Raw genomic sequence first — 21,727 nt, 5'->3', positions numbered from 1 at the left:
CTAAAATCCATTTACACCACATCTACTGCTTTCCCCTCGTCCACCTCCTTAGTCACCTTCTCGAAGAATTCAATAAGGTTTGTGAGGCACGACTTGCCCTTCACAAAACCTTGCTGACTATCCTTGATCACATTATTCCTATCCAGATGTTCATAAATCCTATCCCTTACAATTCTCTCTAGGACTTTGCCCACAACAGAAGTGAGACTCACCGGCCTATAGTTACTAGGGTTATCCCTACTCCCCTTTTTGAACAAGGGAACCACATTTGCTATCCTCCAGTCTTCTGGCACTACTCCTGTAGACAAAGAGGACATACAAATCAAGGCCAATGGCTCTGCAATCTCCTCCCTTGCTTCCCAGAGAATCCTAGGATAAATGCCATCAGGCCCAGGGGACTTATCTATTTTCACCTTTTCCAGGATTTCCAACACCTCTTCTCTACATACCTCAAAGCCATCCATTCTACTTATTTGTGACTCAGTATTCACATCGACGACAATGCCCTGTTCCTGAGTAAATACTGAAGAAAAGTATTCATTCAGTGTCTCCCCAATCTCTTCCGCCTCCACACGCAACTTCCCACTACTATCCTTGACTGGACCTATTCCTACCCTAGTCATTTTGTATTCAGTCGGGTCCTCATTTGTATTTTCTACCCAATGCCTATTATAAGCACACTTTTTATTAGCACCACTTTTTTAACCTTTAGCTTTTTTTCATCTAGGCATCTGTAGATTTGCTTTTACACTTTCAAAGAGTACATCTTAACTGTATCCAAATAATCTCTTCTTTATACATAGCTCATTCTTTAGATACAGCTTTCCTCACTAGTCTTTGGCTCGAGTACATCCAACCTGACTCTATTGTTGCTTCAGTTTTCCCCCAGTTGATTATTCTTACTTTAGATTGTTTAATGTTCTTTTCCACCAACATCCTAAACCTTATGATATGATGATCACTGTCCCTTAAATGTTCCCCCACTGTCTTTTGATCTATTTGGCTCACCTCATCCCAATCTACTCAACCACTCCTCATAAGACAGTACCTCCAGCCAATTGAACCTTCTCTGCACTATCTCCAATGCCAGTGTATCTGTCCTTAGATAAGGAACTGTTCTTAGTATTTCAACTGTGGCTTGATTAGTACCTTTTATAATATTAGCAATAATCTCGCTAATTTTATATTCTATTCTCTTTGAAATAAAACCTGCCACTTGCCATCCCTACTACTTGCTCATCTTGAATATCTTTTGTAATTTATGTGGATAGATTCCCAAATATCTCTGTTCCGTAGCTATCTGGAGTCTTTCTCCATTTAAATAATATTGAGTTCCTCTATTTTTCCTGTGAAAGGATATAGCCTCACACTTCCTCATATTATATTTCATTTGCCAAGTTTTTATCTACTCACCTACTTATATCCCACTGCAGACCCAGAGAGCCACCAATTGCCTTCCACCTATTTTTGTGTCATCCACAAACTTGCCAACAGTACATTCACTTTCCTCATCGAAGACATTACAATATATTGTAAACTATTATAGCCCCAGTACTGATCCTTGTGGTACTCTATTAGTTACAAGTTGCTGAAATAACTCCACAGAGGCCAGTATCCTGTCACCAAGTCACCCTTTATTTACACGTGGAGAGTCCTTGACACTGACCCAGCACCCTCAGAGTAAGCTCTCAGAGTGAACAGAATTTCTGACACTCTTATTCTTATCTGTTAGCCAGGGTTCCCTGTTTGAACCAAATTAACAGCCTTAATCAGGGAACTCATATTTGATGAGGTCACCTGTCAATCACTACAGTTGCCATCCTGAAAATCTCCCTGATCTCAATTCTCTATCTTCTACAAGTTAGCCAAATCCTCTATTAATGCCAAAAATTACCCTTAACACCATTGACTCTTATTGTATTACATAGCCTAATGTGTGATACCTTATTAAATGCTTTCTGAAAATCCAAATATATGACATCCACTCCTTCCCCTTTATCTCTCCTGCTTGTTACCCCCTTAATAATAAATTTGTCAGGGATGATTTTCCATTCAAAATCTCATGCTGACTCTGCTTGATTAGGTTATGTATTTAGGAGAAAGTGAGGACTGAAGATGCTGGAGATCAGAGCTGAAAATGTGTTGCTGGAAAAGCGCAGCAGGTCAGGCAGCATCCAAGGAGCAGGAGAATCGACGTTTCAGGCATGAGCCCTTCTTCAGGAAATCAGGGTTTTCCTGAAGAAGGGCTCAAGCCCGAAACGTCGATTCTTCTGCTCCTTGGATGCTGCCTGACCTGCTGCGCTTTTCCAGTAGATTACGTATTTCCATTACATTCTTTATGGCAGAGTCTAAAATTTTTTCATGATAGATATTAAACAAACTGACCTATAATCATCTGGTTTCAGTCTCCCCTTTTTGAATAAGGGTGTTACAAGGGCAATTTTCCAATTCTCTGGGATTTTTCTCCAATCTAAGGATTCCTGGAAGATTAACACCAGTTAATCTATCTTTGTAGTTACTTCCTTTAAAATCCTAGTATGCATTCCATCAGATCCAGGGGGTGTATTGACTCTTCCCCATCAGTTTCTCTAGCACTATTTTGCAAGTGATAGATATTGTATTCATTTCTTTCTCCTGTTACATCTTTGATTATTTAGTAATTTTGGAATGTTGTTATTATCTTCTAATTTGAAGACTGATGCAAAGTATTTATTCAGCCCCCCTGTCTCTATTGGTTCCCCATTATTATTTCCACAGCCTCATTCTCTAAAGGGCCTATGTTGACGTTACCCTCCCTCTTCCATTTTATATATTTAGGGAATCTTTGATTGTCCTATTTTAACTTTACTTGCTATTTTAACCTCAAAGAGTATTTTCCCTTTTTCAATGGTTTTTAAATGTTTCCATTCCTTTGCTTTACCACTAATATTTGCCACTTTGCATGTTTCTTCTTCTAATTTGATATGATCCATAACGTCCCTGATTCAACCTTTCCTATAGTCTGTCTTACTCACTGTGAGTAAGACACTGTGAGTATCTTAAACATCTGCCATTGTTTACTAATCATCTTTTTGGATAATCTTCTTTCCAGGTCCACTCCAACCAGTTCTAACCTCATTTCTTTGGAATGATCCTTCTTATGTTTATCACCATTGTTTTTGGCCTAAGTTTCTCACTCACAAGCTGAATTCTAAATTCTATCCTGTTATTCTAAATCCCAGCTCTGTGTCTTAGGATTGAGCCCTCCACTATCACCTGATGAAGGAGCGACGCTCCGAAAGCTAGTGTGCTTCCAATTAAACCTGTTGGACTATAACCTGGTGTTGTGTGATTTTTAACTTTGTACATCCCAGTCCAACACCGGCATCTCCAACTCATTACTACCCTATTATGGTCATTGTTCCTGAGGGGATCTTCTGCACTGAGATCATTTGTTAAACCTGCCTTATTACATACTACCAGATCTAAAATAGATTGACCTCTGTTTGACAGCCTGGTTCTCAACTCCATCCTTCAGACTCTGCCTCCAGCAACAAGAGTCTGACCCCCAATGCTTGTGCCTGACTCACTCTCCCGTGTTCTGATTCCATTTCCCAAGTCCCAGTTCCACTCGTCATGTCCTGATTGCTCCTGCTGCTTGCCTAAAACAAAGGGATGGCTGTTGGGAGCTTCTTAGAGGAGACACATTTGCTGGGTTAGGAGCTTTCCTGACTCAACCTTCCTGACTACTCGACAAAAATCCAACCCAAAATCTCTTTAGGTGCCAACTCTTCCTTGACTTTCAGTATTTAAATAACAAATAGTAGTTTGGTAGTATAGCATGTGAGTATTGAGTATTCATGAAAAATACATATTTTGTTCGTTATTATTTATTATTAGTCAGCATCCTGTTAGGGGGATAAGTGAATTCGTGGTTGAAGTCTTTACCAATCAGTGTCCACTTGCCATCCAATCAGCATTCACTCCTCATACAGTATGCAGAGTGGTTTTCCTCTTGAAATGGTTTTCTTGCTGGGATCAAAGTAGATGCCCTGACATGGATTTAAATTGAAATCCATCTAACAGAGTTTTATCCAAGCATTCAATGTCTCAGTGATTCATTGCAATTCCACATCAGATTTGCCCATCTTTAAAAATTGATCATTACAACTACCAAAAAAATCAGAAGTGGTAACTATAATCATGATAAACTTTAGAATGTAATGTAAATATCTATTTAAGCAGCAATGGGGATAATTGAGAAGCAACCATAAGTTTCTTCAGTGAGGAAATGTTATTAACAGTCATGCAGATGTAATATCCGGCCTGTACTGTACCATTTCTCTGTGTATTTTTGCAGGGCTGGCTTTTGCTCTGCTGGTGAATGTCCCTGCTGGCTATGGTCTATATTCAGCATTCTTCCCTGTCTTGACGTACTGTGTTCTGGGAACATCAAAACATTTATCAGTTGGTGAGAATTTCAAATCTTAAGAGTTATTTATTATTGAATGATTGAAATTGTAAATTTGTAAAACATGCTCCTACCTTGAATATTTCTTGTTTTCACCAGGTCCCTTTCCAGTGTTGAGTTTGATGGTGGGCACAGTGGTGAACAGACTGGTGACTGATGGTAATACAGCAGTGAACAGTACTCTATTCCCTGCTGATATGAGTATAGAAGACAGACAGGTTTGGGTTGCTTCATCTGTCACTCTACTTGCTGGGATTTTTCAGGTTTGTGTCTTTTTAGGTATTAAAAAAAACTCATTCAAAAAGTAACTATTCTTAACAGTCACCAAGAATGTTTTGTATTTCCAGTTGGCTCTTGGATTACTGCAAGTTGGTTTCATTGTCATTTACCTGTCGGATCCAATGATCTCAGGCTTCACCACAGCTGCTGCCATTCATGTCCTTATTTCTCAGCTCAAATTTGTCCTGCAGTTGAATGTTCCGGGGTTTAATGGGCCACTTTCTGTGATTTACGTAAGTCCACACAAAAGGCTACTTTCAGCAACTTGTGCACCTGATCATTATTATATTTATACTTAATTATACTCTAAATATAGACTATCTGCTTTGTATTATTTAAGCAAAGGGGAAGTCAATAAGTGCAAATTATATTTATATTAATATACTGTAATGAATATGATGATTAATCTATGTGTTCTGCACTATTTTAGACACTGGAATATATTTTCAATCATATCACTGAAACAAACGTCCCAGATGTCATCATTTCACTTATCATCATGGTTGTTGTATTTATTGTGAAAGAAATAAATGATCGATTCAAGTCAAAACTGCCTGTACCTATTCCCATTGAAGTTATAATGGTGAGTAGAGATCATTCAATCTCCATACAGACATATTGAGAAAGGGACCTTTGACTTCCATAGGAGCATGAGAAAAGGAGGAGGCCATTCGGCCCCTTTGAGCCTGTTCCATATTCAATATGATCACGGCTGACCTGTGTCTTAATTCCATTTCCTTTCATTTATTCTGCAAACCTCACAATTCCTGTTTAACAAGAATCAAGCCACTGCCCTTTTCAACTGACACCCAGCGATTTTGGCAAGAGGAGGCGTTTTATGACATCATCACTTAATCATCTTAAATATTTCAACTGAACCATCCCTGAACTTTATACTCAAGGGTGTAATTCCAGTATTATTTTGGTGAATGTGTGCTGCACCCTCTCTTAAGATCCATTGTCCAATCTTGAATGCTGCATTCTGGGTGGGTTCAAGTTGAACTCTGTACAGCTTGAATGAAACTTTGCATTCCATGTCCTTTGGGATAAAAAGCAAAATTGAATTAGTAATTTTTCAGTGAGTTTTTTGACCTGCCTATTACTTTTTAGTAATTTCTGGACATAGACCTTTAAGGTTTCTGTGCTACAGAGTACCCAGTTTCTTGCCATTTAGAAAATGCCAAATCTATTTCTCTGGCACCTGTGGGTGACCATGGCTATTCTCACTCACTGATTCTATCAATGTTGTTTTGCAACTTTCTGATCCCACTGATACTATTTTCTCGGTTGCCCATCTTGGTGTCATACAGCTCCCTATTAGATTAGATTAGATTAGATTCCCTACAGTGTGGAAACAGGCCCTTTGGCCCAACAAGTCCACACCAACCCTCCGAAGAGTAACCCACCAGATCGACTTCCCTCTGACTAAGGCACCTAACACTACGGGCAATTTACCATGGTCAATTAACCTAACCTGCACACCTTTGGACTATGGGAGGAAACCGGAGCACCCGGAGGAAACCCACGCAGACACGGGGAGAACGTGCAAACTCCACACAGACAGTTGCTCGAGACTGGAATCAAACCCGGGTCCCTGGTGCTGTGAGGCAGCAGTGCTAACCACTGAGCCACCATGCTGCCTATTACTTCATTTATAAAAACTGTGACAGTCCTGTACAGAGCCCCGTATAGGAGCAAGTTACTGCCGATGCTAGAATCGGAACTGAAATATACTTTTAGTCATTTTGTATACATTCACCTTTTTCTCTGACTCTCACCTATGTAATAATTCCCTATCCAATGCACTCTCATTTTTGTTGACCATCTTTTCGCCTAATCACAGAATTACCCTTTTAATATTGCAGTGACTCCTCCAGTCTCTCCAGCACCCCTCTTTTACCCACGGTGCTCTGGCCTCTCTGTAGGTCTTCCAATGAAACCTCTTGAAACTTTTGGAAGGCTCTATAAATAAATGCATGGGCTTAAATTCCACATTTGTGACCTTCTCAAAAGGTTCAACAAAGTTTGCAGTCCATGTGGTCTCCCTTATTGCTTCATATTCATTCAAAGTACTCAGAACAAATTAAGCAGCTTATAATTTTCTAGTTTATCTCTCAACATTTCCCAAATAGTTGAACAATGTTGACAAGTTCCTAATCCAGAAGGACAATTCCTAAATTCAGTGTTTTTATAAGATCAATAGATTTTCTTGCATTATACTTTTAATACCTAGGCCTGGAAACTATCTTTACTGTAAATAAATTTATATTGAATATTGTTAGTTCCTGCCTTTGAGTCATTTTTATTTTTCTTTGTAACTCTGGCATTATATCCTCTTATTTTGCACTCTTCACTATTGCCTCAGTGGTTATAATGGTGAGTAGGGAGCAATCAATTCCCATTGAAGTTGTAATGATCAGGATCATTCATTTTGCACTATAAGAGGCTCAAGTGGATTTATGCAAAGATGTCGCAGTTCACAAGTGAATATGGTTAATTGTAACTGATTTATAAGAAGTTATATGATATAAAACATAAGTCTATTAATTAACCATGATTAATTATTTTACAACTCTTGGGATTGGTAATACTGACATTACATTCACATTGATTCATTCAGCATTGATAAAATATGTAATGTTTGCTCCACATTTCCTGATGTAGTTATCTCATTCTGACTGTAGGTGACAAATTTCAACTCAAAATAAATAGGTTTATCCTAATAATCTCTCTTTGCAATCTCGCAGATACAATTTGATGTTGATTGCTGTGTTGGCAAAAAAATAAAGAGAGGAAGACTTGCTATAGATAGAGAAGAAAAATATTCCCCACCTCAAAAGCATTACACTCAAATCACCAAATTCTCACAGCTGTCAGGTTGTGTTCTGCGTATTGGAAATCTCCAGTCAAAATGTCTTATTAGCTTCAAATATCTGTTAATTCAGGCAGTATTGAATAGATATCATAGCTGACACACCTTTGATCTCCACAGTTGATTCATGTTTGACCTCTATCTATGTCTGTTCCATTCAATGGGGACTGCTGTAAAAGATGTCCAGACCTAGAATCTGTTTGTGAAATGATCTCTTTTTGTTAAAAACTCTTCCTGCAATACATGGTGACTAAAGTATTATACTGCCAAAGGAGGTTGTGGAGGCTAGTACAATAACAACATTTAAAAGGCATCTGGATGAGTACGCAAATAACTTGGGTTTGGAGGGATATGGTCCAAATGCTGACAAATGGGACTAGATCGGTTTAGGATGTCTGGTTGGCATGGATGAGTTGGACAGAAATGTCTGTTTCTGTACTATGCATCTCTACGACTCTATCTATGACTATAATTCAAAACAAATGCTGTATTTTACTGTGATCTTTGTGAAAGGTAATGCAGGATTGAGAAGCCAAATAGTCTCCCTCTGCTCCTATTTTGTGTGTCTGTGTAATTTGTTAAGCATATACCAAATGCTAAATGTATGAAACTAGAAAAGTAAAGTAGATTTGATTGCTTTTCCTCATTTCTTTGTAGACAATTATCGCAACTGGGGTCTCGTATGCTTTCAACTTCAATGAAAAATACGATGTTGACATTATTGGAAACTTAACAAGTGGGTTAGTGATTTGTTTGTAATATCCTCTTTGTCATCTATGATCAGAACTCAGATTGAACCCAGACCTTTTAGAGTGTCATTAAGACTGCAGGCTTTTGTGGTTTTCTCAAGGTTTTCACCTCAAACAGTATATGGAATTAATCTCACAAAGCAGGCCATTCAGTCCAACTACTCTATATTAGTGCTTATGTTCTGTCCATGCTATCTCCTACCCTGATTCACCTTGTTTCTATCACTGATGCAGTGATCAAGAACTTGGTTAATATTCTCTCTTTCTCTCCTCTGTCACCCGGGTTGGGGGGTGGGGGGGTGTGAAGGTGGTATTGGGTGCTCCCAGGGCAGCAGCACTATCTGACACTCTTGAAACATGTTGAGGTGATTTTCCATCTCCCTGGGAAACAGGCTATCACTGTGGGCAGATAACTCATGTGTAACCTATTGACTCAAATGTTTACAGCTAAGAAGGAGGTTACTTGGCCCATTGTGCCTATGCTGATCAACAAAGATCTGATTACATTGCTCACTAGCCCATTCTTCAAGACAACCAGGGATAGACAATAAATGCCAGTGACACCGATATCCCAGAATAATTCAAAATGTGAATCCTATTTTCCAGCTTTTGTCCCACAATCCTTGAGACTTTGACAACACAAGTGAATTAAAAGTTTCTCACTCAGCCACTCCTTTGGGCACTGTGTTCTAGATTCCCACAACCCTCTCAGTGAAAAAGATTCTACTCACTCTCTCCTCGGCCTTCTACTGTGCCCTAAATCTAAGGAAGGATGTGCTGGCATTGAAGAGGGTTCAGAGAAGGTTTGCAAGAAGGTTTGTGGATGAAGGGCTTGTCAAGCGAGAAGTACTCAGTGGACTTTCAGAGAATCCCTACAGTGTGGAAGCAGGCCATTTGGCTCACCAAATCACACTAACCATCTGCAGAGCATCCCACCTAGACCATCCCCTCGCTATAAACCTGCATTTCCCATGGCCAATCCACCTATCCTGCACAACATTGGACTGTGGCAGGAAACTGGAGCACCTGAGGAAATCCACGCAGACATGGGGAGAACGTGCGCATTCCACACAGACGGTTACCCAAGGGTGGAATCAAACCCGGGTCCCTGGTGCTATGAGGAGCAGTGCTTGTTACTGCACCGCCCAAAAGAAGGATAAGGATAGAAGGTTGTGGGGTGGATCTAATTAAACTTACACAATACAGTGAGGCCTTGGTACAGTGGATGTGGAGAAGATGTTTCCAATAATGGGAAAGATTAGGATCTGAGGCCACAGCCTCAGAATGAAAGGATGACCCTTTAGCACTGAGGCTAGGAGGAACTTCTTCAGCCAGAGAGTGGTTAATCTGTGGAACTCAATGTCACACAAGGCTATGGAGTATTTAGATATGCACTTGCAATGTCAAGGCATTCAAGGTTATGGAGCAATAACTGGAAAATGGGATTAGAATAGTTAGTTTCCACACTGGTAACAGACTTCCATCCACAACCCTCTACCACAGTCAAAGAACAACAGCGCAGGAAAAGGCCCTTCGGCCCTTCAGTTCTGCACCAGTCAAAAAGTTAATGAGCGCATTTTAGATAGAGATAAGTTGGTTTTAGATTAGATTCCCTACAGTGTGGGAACAGAACCTTTAGCCCAGCCAGTTCACACCGACCCTCTGAAGAGTAACCCACCCAGACCCATTTCCCTCTGAATGATGTACCTAGCACTATGGGCAATTTGGCATGGCGAATTCACCTGCCCATCTTTAGACTGTGGGAGGAAACCCACACTGACAACATGCAAACTCCACACAGATAGTCACCCAAGGCTGGAATTGAACCTGGGACCCTGGTGCTGTGAGATAGCAGTGCTAGCCACTGAGCCACCATGCCACTCCATTCTTGATTAGTAAGGGGATCAAGGGTTACAGAGCGAAGGCAGGAGAATGAGGTTGAGAAATGTATCAGCCATGATCAAGTGATGGGACAGACTCAATGATCCAAATAGCCTAATTCTGCTCCTATGTCTTATATTCTTACGGTCTCTTACCTTAAATTGACAACACTTGGTTATTGACCCCTATATTGATGGAAAAAGTGCCTTCCTATCACCCTATCAATACACCTCAAAGTCTTATATGCATCGATTAGGCTCCATCTTAACATACATTTATCCAAGGAAAGCAACCCCAGCCTTTCCAATTCTTCCTTATATTTCACATTGTCCAGCCCATATAGCACCTTGGTACATCTCCAATGTAATCACATCCTTCCTATAATATGGTAATCCAGTTGTAACTTAACCAGTTCAAACATTACCTCCTTGCTCTTGTGTAATATGCTTCTGCTAAAAAGACATATCCTACATATTAACCACTATATCTACATGCCCTATTACTTTCAGGGATGGTGGATATGCACAAGACCCCTCTGATCCTCAGTACTTTCCATGGTTCTTTACTCCTGGTGTACTCTTTTGACATATTAGCTGTCTTGTGAATTCCATTTGCCCTCCTTTGTCCATCTGACCAGTCTGTTGACATCTTCTTGCAGATTACAGCTTTACTTCTCACAATTTTCCACCCTGGCAATATTTGTGCCATTTGTGAATTTGTTGATTAAACCCTGACATTACGTCCAAATTATTAAGCACAAACAGCATTGACCCCTGCAGAACCACACTGGAAACAGACTTCCATCCACAGAAACAACCCTCTACCTTAGACTCAGAGAACAGCAGCGCAGGAAAAGGCCCTTCAGCCCATCACTTCTGCACCAGTCAAAAACAACCACCTAGCTATTTTCCAGTAGTTGCTCCATAGCCCTGAATGCATTGGCATTGCAAGTGCATATCTAAATACTTCACCTCCACCATTTTCACAGGCAGTGAGTTCCAGATTCCCACCTCTGAGTGAAAATATTTTCCTCACACTTCCTTGAAATCTTTTTCCCCTTACCTTAAATCTGTGCCCCCTGGTCATTGATCCCTCCATAAAGGAGAAAGGTTTCTTCCTCTCTTATCCGATCTATACCCCTCATCATTTTATACACCTCAATCATGTGCCCTCTCAATCTCCTCTGCTCTAACAAAAACAACCCAAGTCTACCCAGTCTCTCTTCATAATCCAGGCAACATCCTGGTAAATCTCCTCTGTACCTCTCTGGTGCTATAATGTGAATTCCAGAGCTGTACTCAATACTCTAGCTGTGACCTCACAAATCTTTTATACAGTTCTGGCTTATTCTCCCTGCTCTTAAGCTATGTGCCTTGACTAATAAAGGCAAGTATCCCATATGCCTTCTTAACCACTTATCCATCTGTCCTTAAAGAATCACTGGACATGCCCATCAAAGTCCCTCTGATCCTCAGTGCTTCCCAGGGTCCTACTATTCATCATGTGTTCCCTTGCCTTGCCATCACACTTTACTTCCTGCTCCTCAGCCAATTTTGATACCATTGTATTATTTTGCCTTTGATCTCATGGAATCTTTAATTTTCTGCCATGAGGGACTGATCAAATACCTTGCCAAAGTCCACGGAGACCACACCAAATGCATTACTCTCAACAACACTTCTGCTTACTTCCTCAAAATGTTTGAGCAAGACTGACCTTCCTTTTGGAAATTCATCCTGACTATGCCTGATAGTCTGTGAATCTCAAAATGTAGACATATTTTGTTTCTCAAAATTCTTTCTAATAACATCTCCACCATCACAGTTAGTCTGGCCCATAATTTTGTTCCTTCCATTTTTAATTAGAATTGTAGGCTGTCAGATTTTAAGTAAGCTTCAGTGTTAAGAGTAACAAAGAATGGTCAAATTACTGTCTGTTTGTTTCAGCTATCAGAGTCCTCTTACTCCCAATATGGGTGTCTTACAACAGAGTGTTGGTGATGCTTTCTCGATTGCGATTGTTGGTTTTGCTGTTGCATTTTCTGTGGCCAAGGTCTATGCCATCAAACACGATTATGTTCTTGATGGGAATCAGGTGAGGAATGAGGATTATTGTGTAAATTGCACAAAATGAATTTAAAGAAAGGAAGTGTTTTAAGGTGAAGTATGGTTCAATGGGGATTGTGGGAGAGGAGAGAATTAGACACGAAGGAATGGAAGAGGAGGGACTGGGAGAAGAGACAATGTGGGAGATAGGAGAGATAGGGTGTGGGAGTGGAGGGAATTGGGAGAGCAGACAGTATAGGGGTGGGGGAAATGGGAGAGGAAGTGCATGACTGAGAGGTGAAAGTGCAGTTGTCTGTGTGAGGGGAATGGGAGGGGAGCATCTAAGAGGATTGAGGTGTGAAGATATGAGACTGGGTTGGTTTTTGGGAAGGGAATGAGGGGAGCAGCGTTGTGAAGGCCTCCGTGGATGAAGAGGTAAAAAGGGGCAGGTAGAGGAAGCTCAGGAGAGGAGGAATGTGGATGGAGAGCAGTGCTGAGGAGTTTTAGGAAGGGTTGTGTTGGGGATTGGAGCACTGGGAAAGGGAGGGATGCTTCAAAGATATTCAGAGGGTTATGCTACTGAGAGTTCTTCAGATTAGGACTGAATCTTGATATAAATGGAATCAGTGAAATTGTCAGTGGTCATCATCATTGGTCCTTAGAAACAGACAGCTGGTTTCAGAGTCTATTCATACATGTGAAAATCTTGTAGGTTTTGTTTTGTTTACTCAAGGATTGTGGGCATCCACCCCTAACTGCCCTTGACATTCTGATGGTGAGTTGTCATCTTAAACCACTGCAGGCCTTGTACTGTGGGCACCTTTAACTCTTTGCTGCCCTCAGAGAAGCTGCCAACAAAAGTCAAGGTGGCATGGATTTCCCTTTACTGGCCTTAGTTTAAATCTAGTACCAAATCAAGATGATTTCCAGACATCCAGCAACAGTGATAGCATCATTAGAGTAAGCAGCCAATCCCACTGAAATGTTACCACAGACAGAAAACAGGAAGTTCCATGTGGAAAATGAAAACAGAAAGTTCTGGAGTTATTCAGCAGATCTGGCTGCATCTGTGGAGAAAGGAACACAATTAATATTTCATCAGAATTCAATGTCTACCCTGCACTGAAAATGAATTTTTAATGTATCCAAGTATTTTACAGAGATTGAAATAAGTGATTGAGATGTGTGGATATGATTAATGTGGAAGTTGAAGCTTTTTGAAAAAAATTAGATCCCTGATTGAAATGAAGAAATTTGACATTTCACCACATAAAATTACATTTTCAGGTTCAGAGAGGGTACTCAAGATAAATTCCTATGCTATAACTCCTTTATAATATAATCAGATTTCAGTAACATGTAATCTAAGTGTTTTCATGTGAGATGAACGTGTACGGGGGAAAGTTAATTTCATACCAATGGTTTCTGACTGATGACAGATGTAGGAATTTCAATACTGCACCAACTTGGATGTACAGAGAGGGCCCTGTTGTGGCATGGTAATAGTGTCCCTACCCCTTAACCAAGAGTTCAGGGTTCAAGTACCATCTGATCCAGAAGGGTCACCAGATGTGAAATGTTAACCCTGATTTCTCTCCACAGATGCTGCCAGACCTGCTGAGCTTTTCTAGCAAGTTCTGTTTTTGTTACATACTTTCCCTTGTGAGAAGCAAAAAAATGCAATAATCCATGCTGTGCAACTCTGCCAAGTGTATTTAAACTGATGATAGTTAACATCACAGCAAGGATGTTGTTCGATGGAAGAAGATATAAATATGATCTTCTGCTCCTGAGAAACAACTTCAACCAGTGCTGCTTGTTCTGGTTCACACTTTTGCCTATAATTATTTGACAAATGCCATCAACACCATCCTATTCAAAGCAGCTGGTTTGATTAGCACCCCCCGGACACCTTCTACATTCACTCTCTCTATCACAAAAACAAGATGTATTGCAGCAATTCACCTTTAGACAGCACCTTCCAATTCTGTTCTATTTACAAGGTCAAGGGGCAGCAGATATAAATGAAACCACCCCCTTTATCTGCAAGTCGCACATCATCTTGGAAATATACCATTGTTCCTTCAGTGTCACTGGGTCAAAACTATGGAATTCCCTAACACCATTCCCTAACACCTACCACGCCAAGTAGATTTCAGTGATTTAAGAAGGCAGCTCACATCACTTTCTCAAGGGCAACTGGAAATGGGCAATAAATGTTGGCCCAAATGTGTGGAGATGGAAAGTGCAGAATAATTTATAAAATTGTAAACTGTGCGCAAATATTTCTTGATTTCTGTACAGGAATTAGTGGCTTTTGGAGTCAGTAATATGTTTTGTGGAGCATTTCGTGGTTTTGCAGGAAGCACAGCTCTGTCTCGAACTGCTGTTCAAGAAAGCACAGGAGGTAAAACACAGGTATGAAATAGACTTTGCAGATTATTATCACCTTCCTGATCTGTATTGCCCTGTTAGCTTGAGATTATAGAACACTATCAAGAAACTAACAAGAATACAGTCAGCTCCTGACACAATCTGACAGATTTTTTTATTCGACTGCAACTATAAATTGCTTACCTTCTACTGAAATACCGTACAAAATATAATCAACAGCGTTGCGTATCTCAACAGCCACCTTCATCAACACTCTGGATGTAGGCCATCAGGTCCTGAGGATTTATCAATTTTGGGCCCCATTAAAGATGCAAGGTGGGGGAGCAAGGAAGACATACACTTGAAATTATCTAGTTGTTGCATTTGTTTCTGAACGCACTAACAGGCTTCAGAAAAGGAATCTTCAAACAGAATTAACTCCAAGGGAAAACAAAACGTCTGCAACATGTCAAGGTACAGTTTGTTGAGCCATCAGGGCTAATGAACACACTTACCAACATAGTTGCAGAGCGGAAAATCATCCAGTGGCAGAGTTCAGTCATGAGTGAGCATTTGTGAGCACTGACTCATCACACTTGAGAGGGATGTGAAGCTGTTGGCTTCACTTGGCAGCAGACACCCTCATGAGATAGTAGGTGTGTTGGTTTTAATTTCTTATAATTCCCTAGATTCTGGAAATGTGCGATCAAATTGGAAAATAGCAAATGTTGTTCTTGAATTCAAGAAAGGAGATAGGCAGAAAGCAGGAAATTACAGGAGAGTAACTTAAATATCTCTCATTGGGAAAATACTGAAATCTATTTTCAAGAGATTATAGCAAGACACTTAGGAAATCTCAATACAGCCAGGCAGAGACAACATGCTTTCATGAAAGGAAATTGTTATGAATTCATAGAATCATACAGTGCAGAAAAGGCCCTTCGGCCCATCGAGTCTGCACTGACATATCAACCACTACAGGTGTGCTAATTCTAATTCCATATTCTTGGATGTTGTGATATTTGAAGTTCTCATCCAAATGTTTTTTGAAAATTTCAAGGTTTTCAGCCTCCACTACCTTCCCAGACAGTGCATTCCAGATTCCTACAACCTGCTGACTGAAAAGGTTTCTTCCCAAAGCCCTTCTCAATCTCCTGCCCTTTAACCCAAATATATGCCCTCTCATGAATAACCCCTCAACTAAGGGGAACAACTGCTATTTCACCTTGCTCATACATCTCATAATCTTATATACCTCAATCATATCCTCCCTCGTCTTTTCTGTTCTAAAGAAAATAATCAAAGCCAATTTAATCCCTCTTTATAGCTTAATTTCTCCATTCCAGGCAATATCCTAGTGAACCCTCTCCAGTGCTACCACATTTTTCCTGTAATGAGATGACCAGAACTGCACACAGTACTCCAACTGTGGCTTGACCGATGCTTTGTATAACTCCCACATTAACTCCTTGCTCTTATAGTCTATGAAATGACTAACAAAAGCAAGAGTCCCATTGTAACTATTGTATTCACTTGCTCTGCTGACTTCAGGGATCTGTAAATAATTAGCCCAAGATTCCTCTGTTCCTATAAGCTGCCCAGTGTCCTGCTATTCATTAAATATGCCTTCACCTTGTTTCTTCTTCCAAAGTGCATCACCTTGTACCTATTAGGGTTAAATATCATCTGCCACTGGTCTGTCCATCTGACCAACCCATCTATATAGCTATCTTCTTTGCTATTAACCAATCTACCAATGTTGGTGTCATCTGCAAATTTGTCTAACATTCCCCCCTACATTTTCATCTATATTATTTATGTGAATAACAAACAATAAGGATTCCAGTACTAATTCTTGTGGTACACAACTGAACACCAGCTTCCAGTCACTCAAGCAATATTCTACCATTACCTTTTGTGTCCTATTACTAAGCCAGTTTCTGATCCACTTCACCAAGTTTCCCTCAATTCCTTAAACTTTCTCAATTAGTCTCCCTTGCAGGACATATAAACTACATCAACTGAACTTCCCTCATCCACAGACTTGATCACATCTTCAAAACATCCTGAACAAATTTGTTAGGCATGACCTCCCCCTGACAAAACCATGCTGACTATCCCGAATTAGCTCATGTCTTTCCAAGTGGATATTGAATCACTCCTTCAGAATTTTCTCCAATAGTTTCCTTACCACTGACATGAGATTGACCATTCTGTAATTTTCTGGTTAATTTCTACCACCCCTCTTAAAAATTGGAACCAGATTAGCCATCCTCCAGCCCTTTGCCAATACCCTCTTGCCAGAGAGGAATTAAAAATTTGTGTCAGAGCCCATGCAATTTCTTACCTCACCTTCCATAACAGCCTGGGATGCAATTCATCCAGGCCAGGGGATTTGTCTGCCCTTAAGTCCAAGCAAGCCTCCAACATCCCCCCATTTCCTGAGTCAAAATGCGCAAGTTCCTAACAGTCTCTTTTCCTGAATTTAGTACCTATATTCTCCTTTCCCAGCATGAAGACTGAAAAGAAGAATTCATTCAATGCCCTTCCAATATTCTGCAGTTTTGCACACAGGTTGCTCCCTTGGTCCCTAATGGGCCCTACTCTTTCCCTGGTTAACCTCTTCCCTTCAATGAATTTCCAAAATATCTTAGATTCTCCCTAACCTGCTTCAAGTCCTTTTTTATGTGCCCTTCTATTTGCTTTCTTAAGTTCTCTCCTGTATTTCCTGTATTCCTCTGGGGCTGCAGCTGAATTGTCCCCTTTGGATTTCATAAAAGCCCTTCTCTTCTTCCTCATCCAGTCTTGAATTGTCCAAGACTTCCAGGATTCTCTGAACTTATTGCTCCTACATTTCCCTCCAAAGGGTACATGTTGGATTTATACACTCTCCAGCTCCTATTTGAATGCCCCTCACTGCTCTGCTGTAGACTTACCTGCAAGGAGCTGGTCCCAATCTACTGTGGCCAGCTCCTGCTTTATTTTATTAAAATCTTCCTTTCCCCCAATCCAAAGCCACCTTTAGCAGGCCATCTATTTCCTTGTCCAGGACAAATTTTAACTGTACCATGTTGTGGTTGCTATTGATAAAATGTTCCCTCACTGCCACATTGAACACTTGTCTGGCTTCTTTCCCCAGAATCAGATCCAGCACTGAGCCTTCGACGTGTTGATTCAAAAAACTCCCTTGGATGTATTTCAAGAAATCCTCCATCACTAAACCTTTAACATTATGACTGCCCAATTTATGTTGGGAAATTTGAAATCCCCTAGATTATGACTTTTACATACCTCTGTGAACTGTCTACATATTTGCTCCTCTATTCTGTATCCCCTCCTGCTGCCAGACTAGCTTAAACTCCTCCCAAGTCTACTTGTAAGGATGTTAGTCCCAATGTGGTTTCGGTGCAATGTGCCATCTTCCTCAAAAACGATCCCAATGATCCAGGAATCTAAAAGCTTCCCTCTTGCACCAACTCTTGAGCCACGCATCTGTCCTATTTTCCTATTTCTAAATTCACTAGCATGTGGCACCAAGAGTAATCCAGAGATTACGACCATTGAAGTCCTGCTTTTTAATCTACTGCCTAACTCCCTGAATTCTTTATGCAAGACTTTATTCCTCACTTTGCCCATGCCATTGGTACCAACATATGCCATCACTCTCTCCTTCAGGATGCCCTGTAGCTGCTCAGAGACATCTGTGACCCTGGCACCAGGGAGGCAACACATCATTCCAGAACATAGAACATAGAACAGTATGTTACAGTACAGGCCTGTTGGTCCTCGATGTTGTACCGACTTTTATCCTACTCTAAGATCAAACTAACCTACATACCCTACATTTTACTATCATTCATGGGTCGCTTAAGTGTCCCTAATGTAATTGACTCTACTACCACTGCTGGCAGTGCATACCATGCACTCTCTATGTAAAGAACCTACCTCTGACATCTCCCCTAAACCTTCCTACAATCACCTTAAAATTATGCCCCCTTGTAATAGCCATTTCACTCTACTTATGCCTCTCATCATCTTAGTCAAAGATCACACAACACCAGGTTATACTCCAACAGGTTTATTTGGAAGCACTAGTTTTCAGAGTGCTGCTCCTTCATCAGGTAGCTGTGGAACAGGATCATAAGACACAGAATTTATAGCAAAATATCACACTGTCATGCAACTGAAATGATATGTTGAACAAACCTAGATTGCTGTTAAGTCTTTCACCTTTTACAATGGGTTGCAGGTTTCAGTTCATTTGAGAATTCTGCTATAAATTCCGTGTCTTATGTTGCTGTTCCACAGCTATCTGATGAAGGAGTAGCGCTCCAAAAGCTAGTGTTGTGTGATTATTAACTTAGTCCACCTCAGTCCAACACCGGCTCCTCCACATCATCTCATCATCTTGTACACCTGTATCAAGCCACCTCTCATCCTTCTTCACTCCTATGACAAAAGCCCTCGCTCCCTCAACCTTTCTTCATAAGACAAGCCCTCTAGTCCAGGCAACATCCTGGTAAATTTAGAACCCTCTCTAAAGCTTCCACATCCTTCCTATAATGAGGCGACCAGAACTGAACACAATATTCCAAGTGTGATCTAAGCAGCGCTTTATAGAGCTGCAGCATAACTTTGCAGCTCTTAAACTCAATCCCCCGCTAAAGAAAGCCAACATACCATACGACTTCTTCGTAACCCTATCACCATCCTTCTGCAGAAGAAGTTGCTGTTTGCCCCTAACTGAAGAATCCCTTATCATTATTGCTCTTCCTTTCTTCCTCCCTCTGTGCTGTGCAGTCAAGCTGTTTATGATGCCCAAAGCGTGGCTCTGGCTGAACTCCTCTGAGGTGCCAGAACCCTCATCTGCTTCCAAAATGGAATACCAGTTAATGAGTGGTACCCCAGGAGACACCTGCACTACCTGCGTGTACTTTCTGCGCTGTCCAGTGGTCGCCCATTCCCTTGTATGATCACCTCTCTGAATATGCTATCCACGTAACTCTCAACCTCGCAGGTGTACCACAGGGTCTCCAACCATTGTTCCAGCTCCAAGACTGGGGGTTCCAGCTTCTGAAGCCGGGGACACTGTCTGCAAGTGTGGTCATCTAGGACCATGGCAGTGTCCAGGACACCCTACATCTTGTTTGACTCATTTATTGAAGTTTTTGGCAGGTGTCACAAGCAGCATGGGTGGGGGCAATTTCTCCAGCCTGCTCACCAAATGCCTTGGCACCACCAGCCCCATTAATGGCACAACTTGTGTGGCAACATTAGGTGGGAGTTTCCTCTGTACCCCTCAACCAAAGATCGAACTATCTACTCTTCACAGATTATAGTGCTATCAGTGTCTGTCGGTTTCCATAGTTGTCAGGGTCAGATTGTGTAACTCCACAACACCACTCACACCTGTTTGTTGTGAGATTTGTTTTCTTTCAGGTGAGAATACACTTGGTTCTATGACCTTTTTGTGCATGACATTGACATGACCCTCCTCAACCCTCTCACTCATACTCCATTTATGAAGGTGCCTGATGTCTGAGTGACACATCAAGCTACTTGTATTGAAATTGTGGGATTATTGGGTACTCAGCTTACTCAAGCACATGCAGCTCTTTATAGAATTAGGGAGCTGTTCCCCAGGTCTCACTAGCCACTCACCTTTCCAGATCTTACCAGAACGTTAAATCTTTTATGACCCTGGCCTACATCTTTCTAGTCATTCCTCTACTGCTAACCTCCAGGCCCAATGTCATCCAGGTCCTTCTTTTGTATCTGCGGGTGGATTTCATTGAGACACCAGCAACAATATCTCTCACCTCTCAGTGGCTATCTCAGTTAATACCTCAGGAGAAGTGTCAGAGAACTTTGGTTCCATTTGTGGCCATCTGCCTGTGCCAATTCTGGTGATCTGCAAACTTTCATGAGCCATTTCCTCAGTGAGTCACAAACCCACTTCATGGCTTCCCTGGCTTTCAAAACATTGTCCATTTCGAGCTCTTGCCTCCGGGCAGCTCTTTGAGTGCCTAACTCTCCTGCTTGTATTTAAAAGCTCCATCATATCAGTGGTCTCAATATGATGCAGAGAATATGATTTGGAATTGTTCCCCAGGGATTGTGTTCTCAATCCCAGATTAAAAGTCCAATCCTAGAAATTTGTCTTGAAGTGAATAGAATAGAATCAATTGACACAGAAAACTGTGCCTGTCCTTTGGCAGAACTGGTTTTACACCTCTTCATTTTCCCATAGCCCTGCAAATTCCCCCTCTTCTGGTATTGATCTAATTCCTTTTTAACAATGATTATTGATTTGCCATCCATCACCTATTCAAGTCATGGATTTCAGATCTTAACAATTAATTTTATTAGAAATAAATTATCCACATATTCTATGCCAAATTTTTCACATTTTGTTTAGATTAGATTCCCTACAGTGTGGAAATGGGCCCTTCGGCCAACCAGTTCATACCGACCCACCAAAGGATAACCCACCCAGACCCATTTCCTTCTGACTACTGCACCTAACACTATGGGCAATTTAGCATGGCCAATTCACCTGACCTGCACATCTTTGGATTATGGGAGAAAACCAGAGCACCCAAAGGAAACCCACGCAGAACATGCAAACTCCACACAGACAGTCACCTGAGGCTGGAATCAAGTCTTGGACCCTGGTGCTGTGAGGCAGCAGTGCTAACCACTGAGCCACTGTGCCACCCCAATGTGATAATGTGTGATCAATCCTCATCATTGGAAGCCACCTCTCCTGATCTATTGTATCATTCCTGTAAATCCTCTCTACACCCTCCCCAAAGCCTCAAAATACTCCCTAAACAACTGTCCTATCAGGAACCAAGAGACTTTGCACCAAGAAACTGACTGCTGAACATACGGAGTGCTTAAAATTGAGGAAAATAGCAATTGAATAAAATGAGAACATTTTTAATTGATTAATCCATTGATTCATTTTGACACAGCTTGCTAGTCTGATATCTGCTGTGATGGTGATGATTGTAACTCTGGCCATTGGGTTTCTGCTTGCACCACTACCCAAGGTAGGTACTCAGACATTTATGCT

The 21,727-nt window shown here is 41.0% G+C and overlaps 1 protein-coding gene across 1 annotated transcript in view; it reads left to right on the top strand.

Annotated features, from left to right (window-relative positions):
• LOC122563779 (chloride anion exchanger-like) overlaps nt 1–21,727 on the top strand; it is a 77,340-nt gene that overhangs the window by 12,252 nt on the left and 43,361 nt on the right. The window contains exons 4-11 of the mRNA XM_043718003.1: nt 4,340–4,450; nt 4,550–4,713; nt 4,798–4,962; nt 5,160–5,312; nt 8,259–8,341; nt 12,178–12,325; nt 14,581–14,694; nt 21,627–21,704. Coding sequence (XP_043573938.1) covers nt 4,340–4,450; nt 4,550–4,713; nt 4,798–4,962; nt 5,160–5,312; nt 8,259–8,341; nt 12,178–12,325; nt 14,581–14,694; nt 21,627–21,704 — 1,016 coding nt within the window. The remainder of the gene's footprint in view (nt 1–4,339; nt 4,451–4,549; nt 4,714–4,797; nt 4,963–5,159; nt 5,313–8,258; nt 8,342–12,177; nt 12,326–14,580; nt 14,695–21,626; nt 21,705–21,727) is intronic.

The sequence above is a fragment of the Chiloscyllium plagiosum genome, chromosome 27 (genome assembly GCF_004010195.1).
Source record: "Chiloscyllium plagiosum isolate BGI_BamShark_2017 chromosome 27, ASM401019v2, whole genome shotgun sequence".
NCBI classification, from domain to species: domain Eukaryota; kingdom Metazoa; phylum Chordata; class Chondrichthyes; order Orectolobiformes; family Hemiscylliidae; genus Chiloscyllium; species Chiloscyllium plagiosum.
This window is presented reverse-complemented; position numbering and strand designations above follow the sequence as displayed.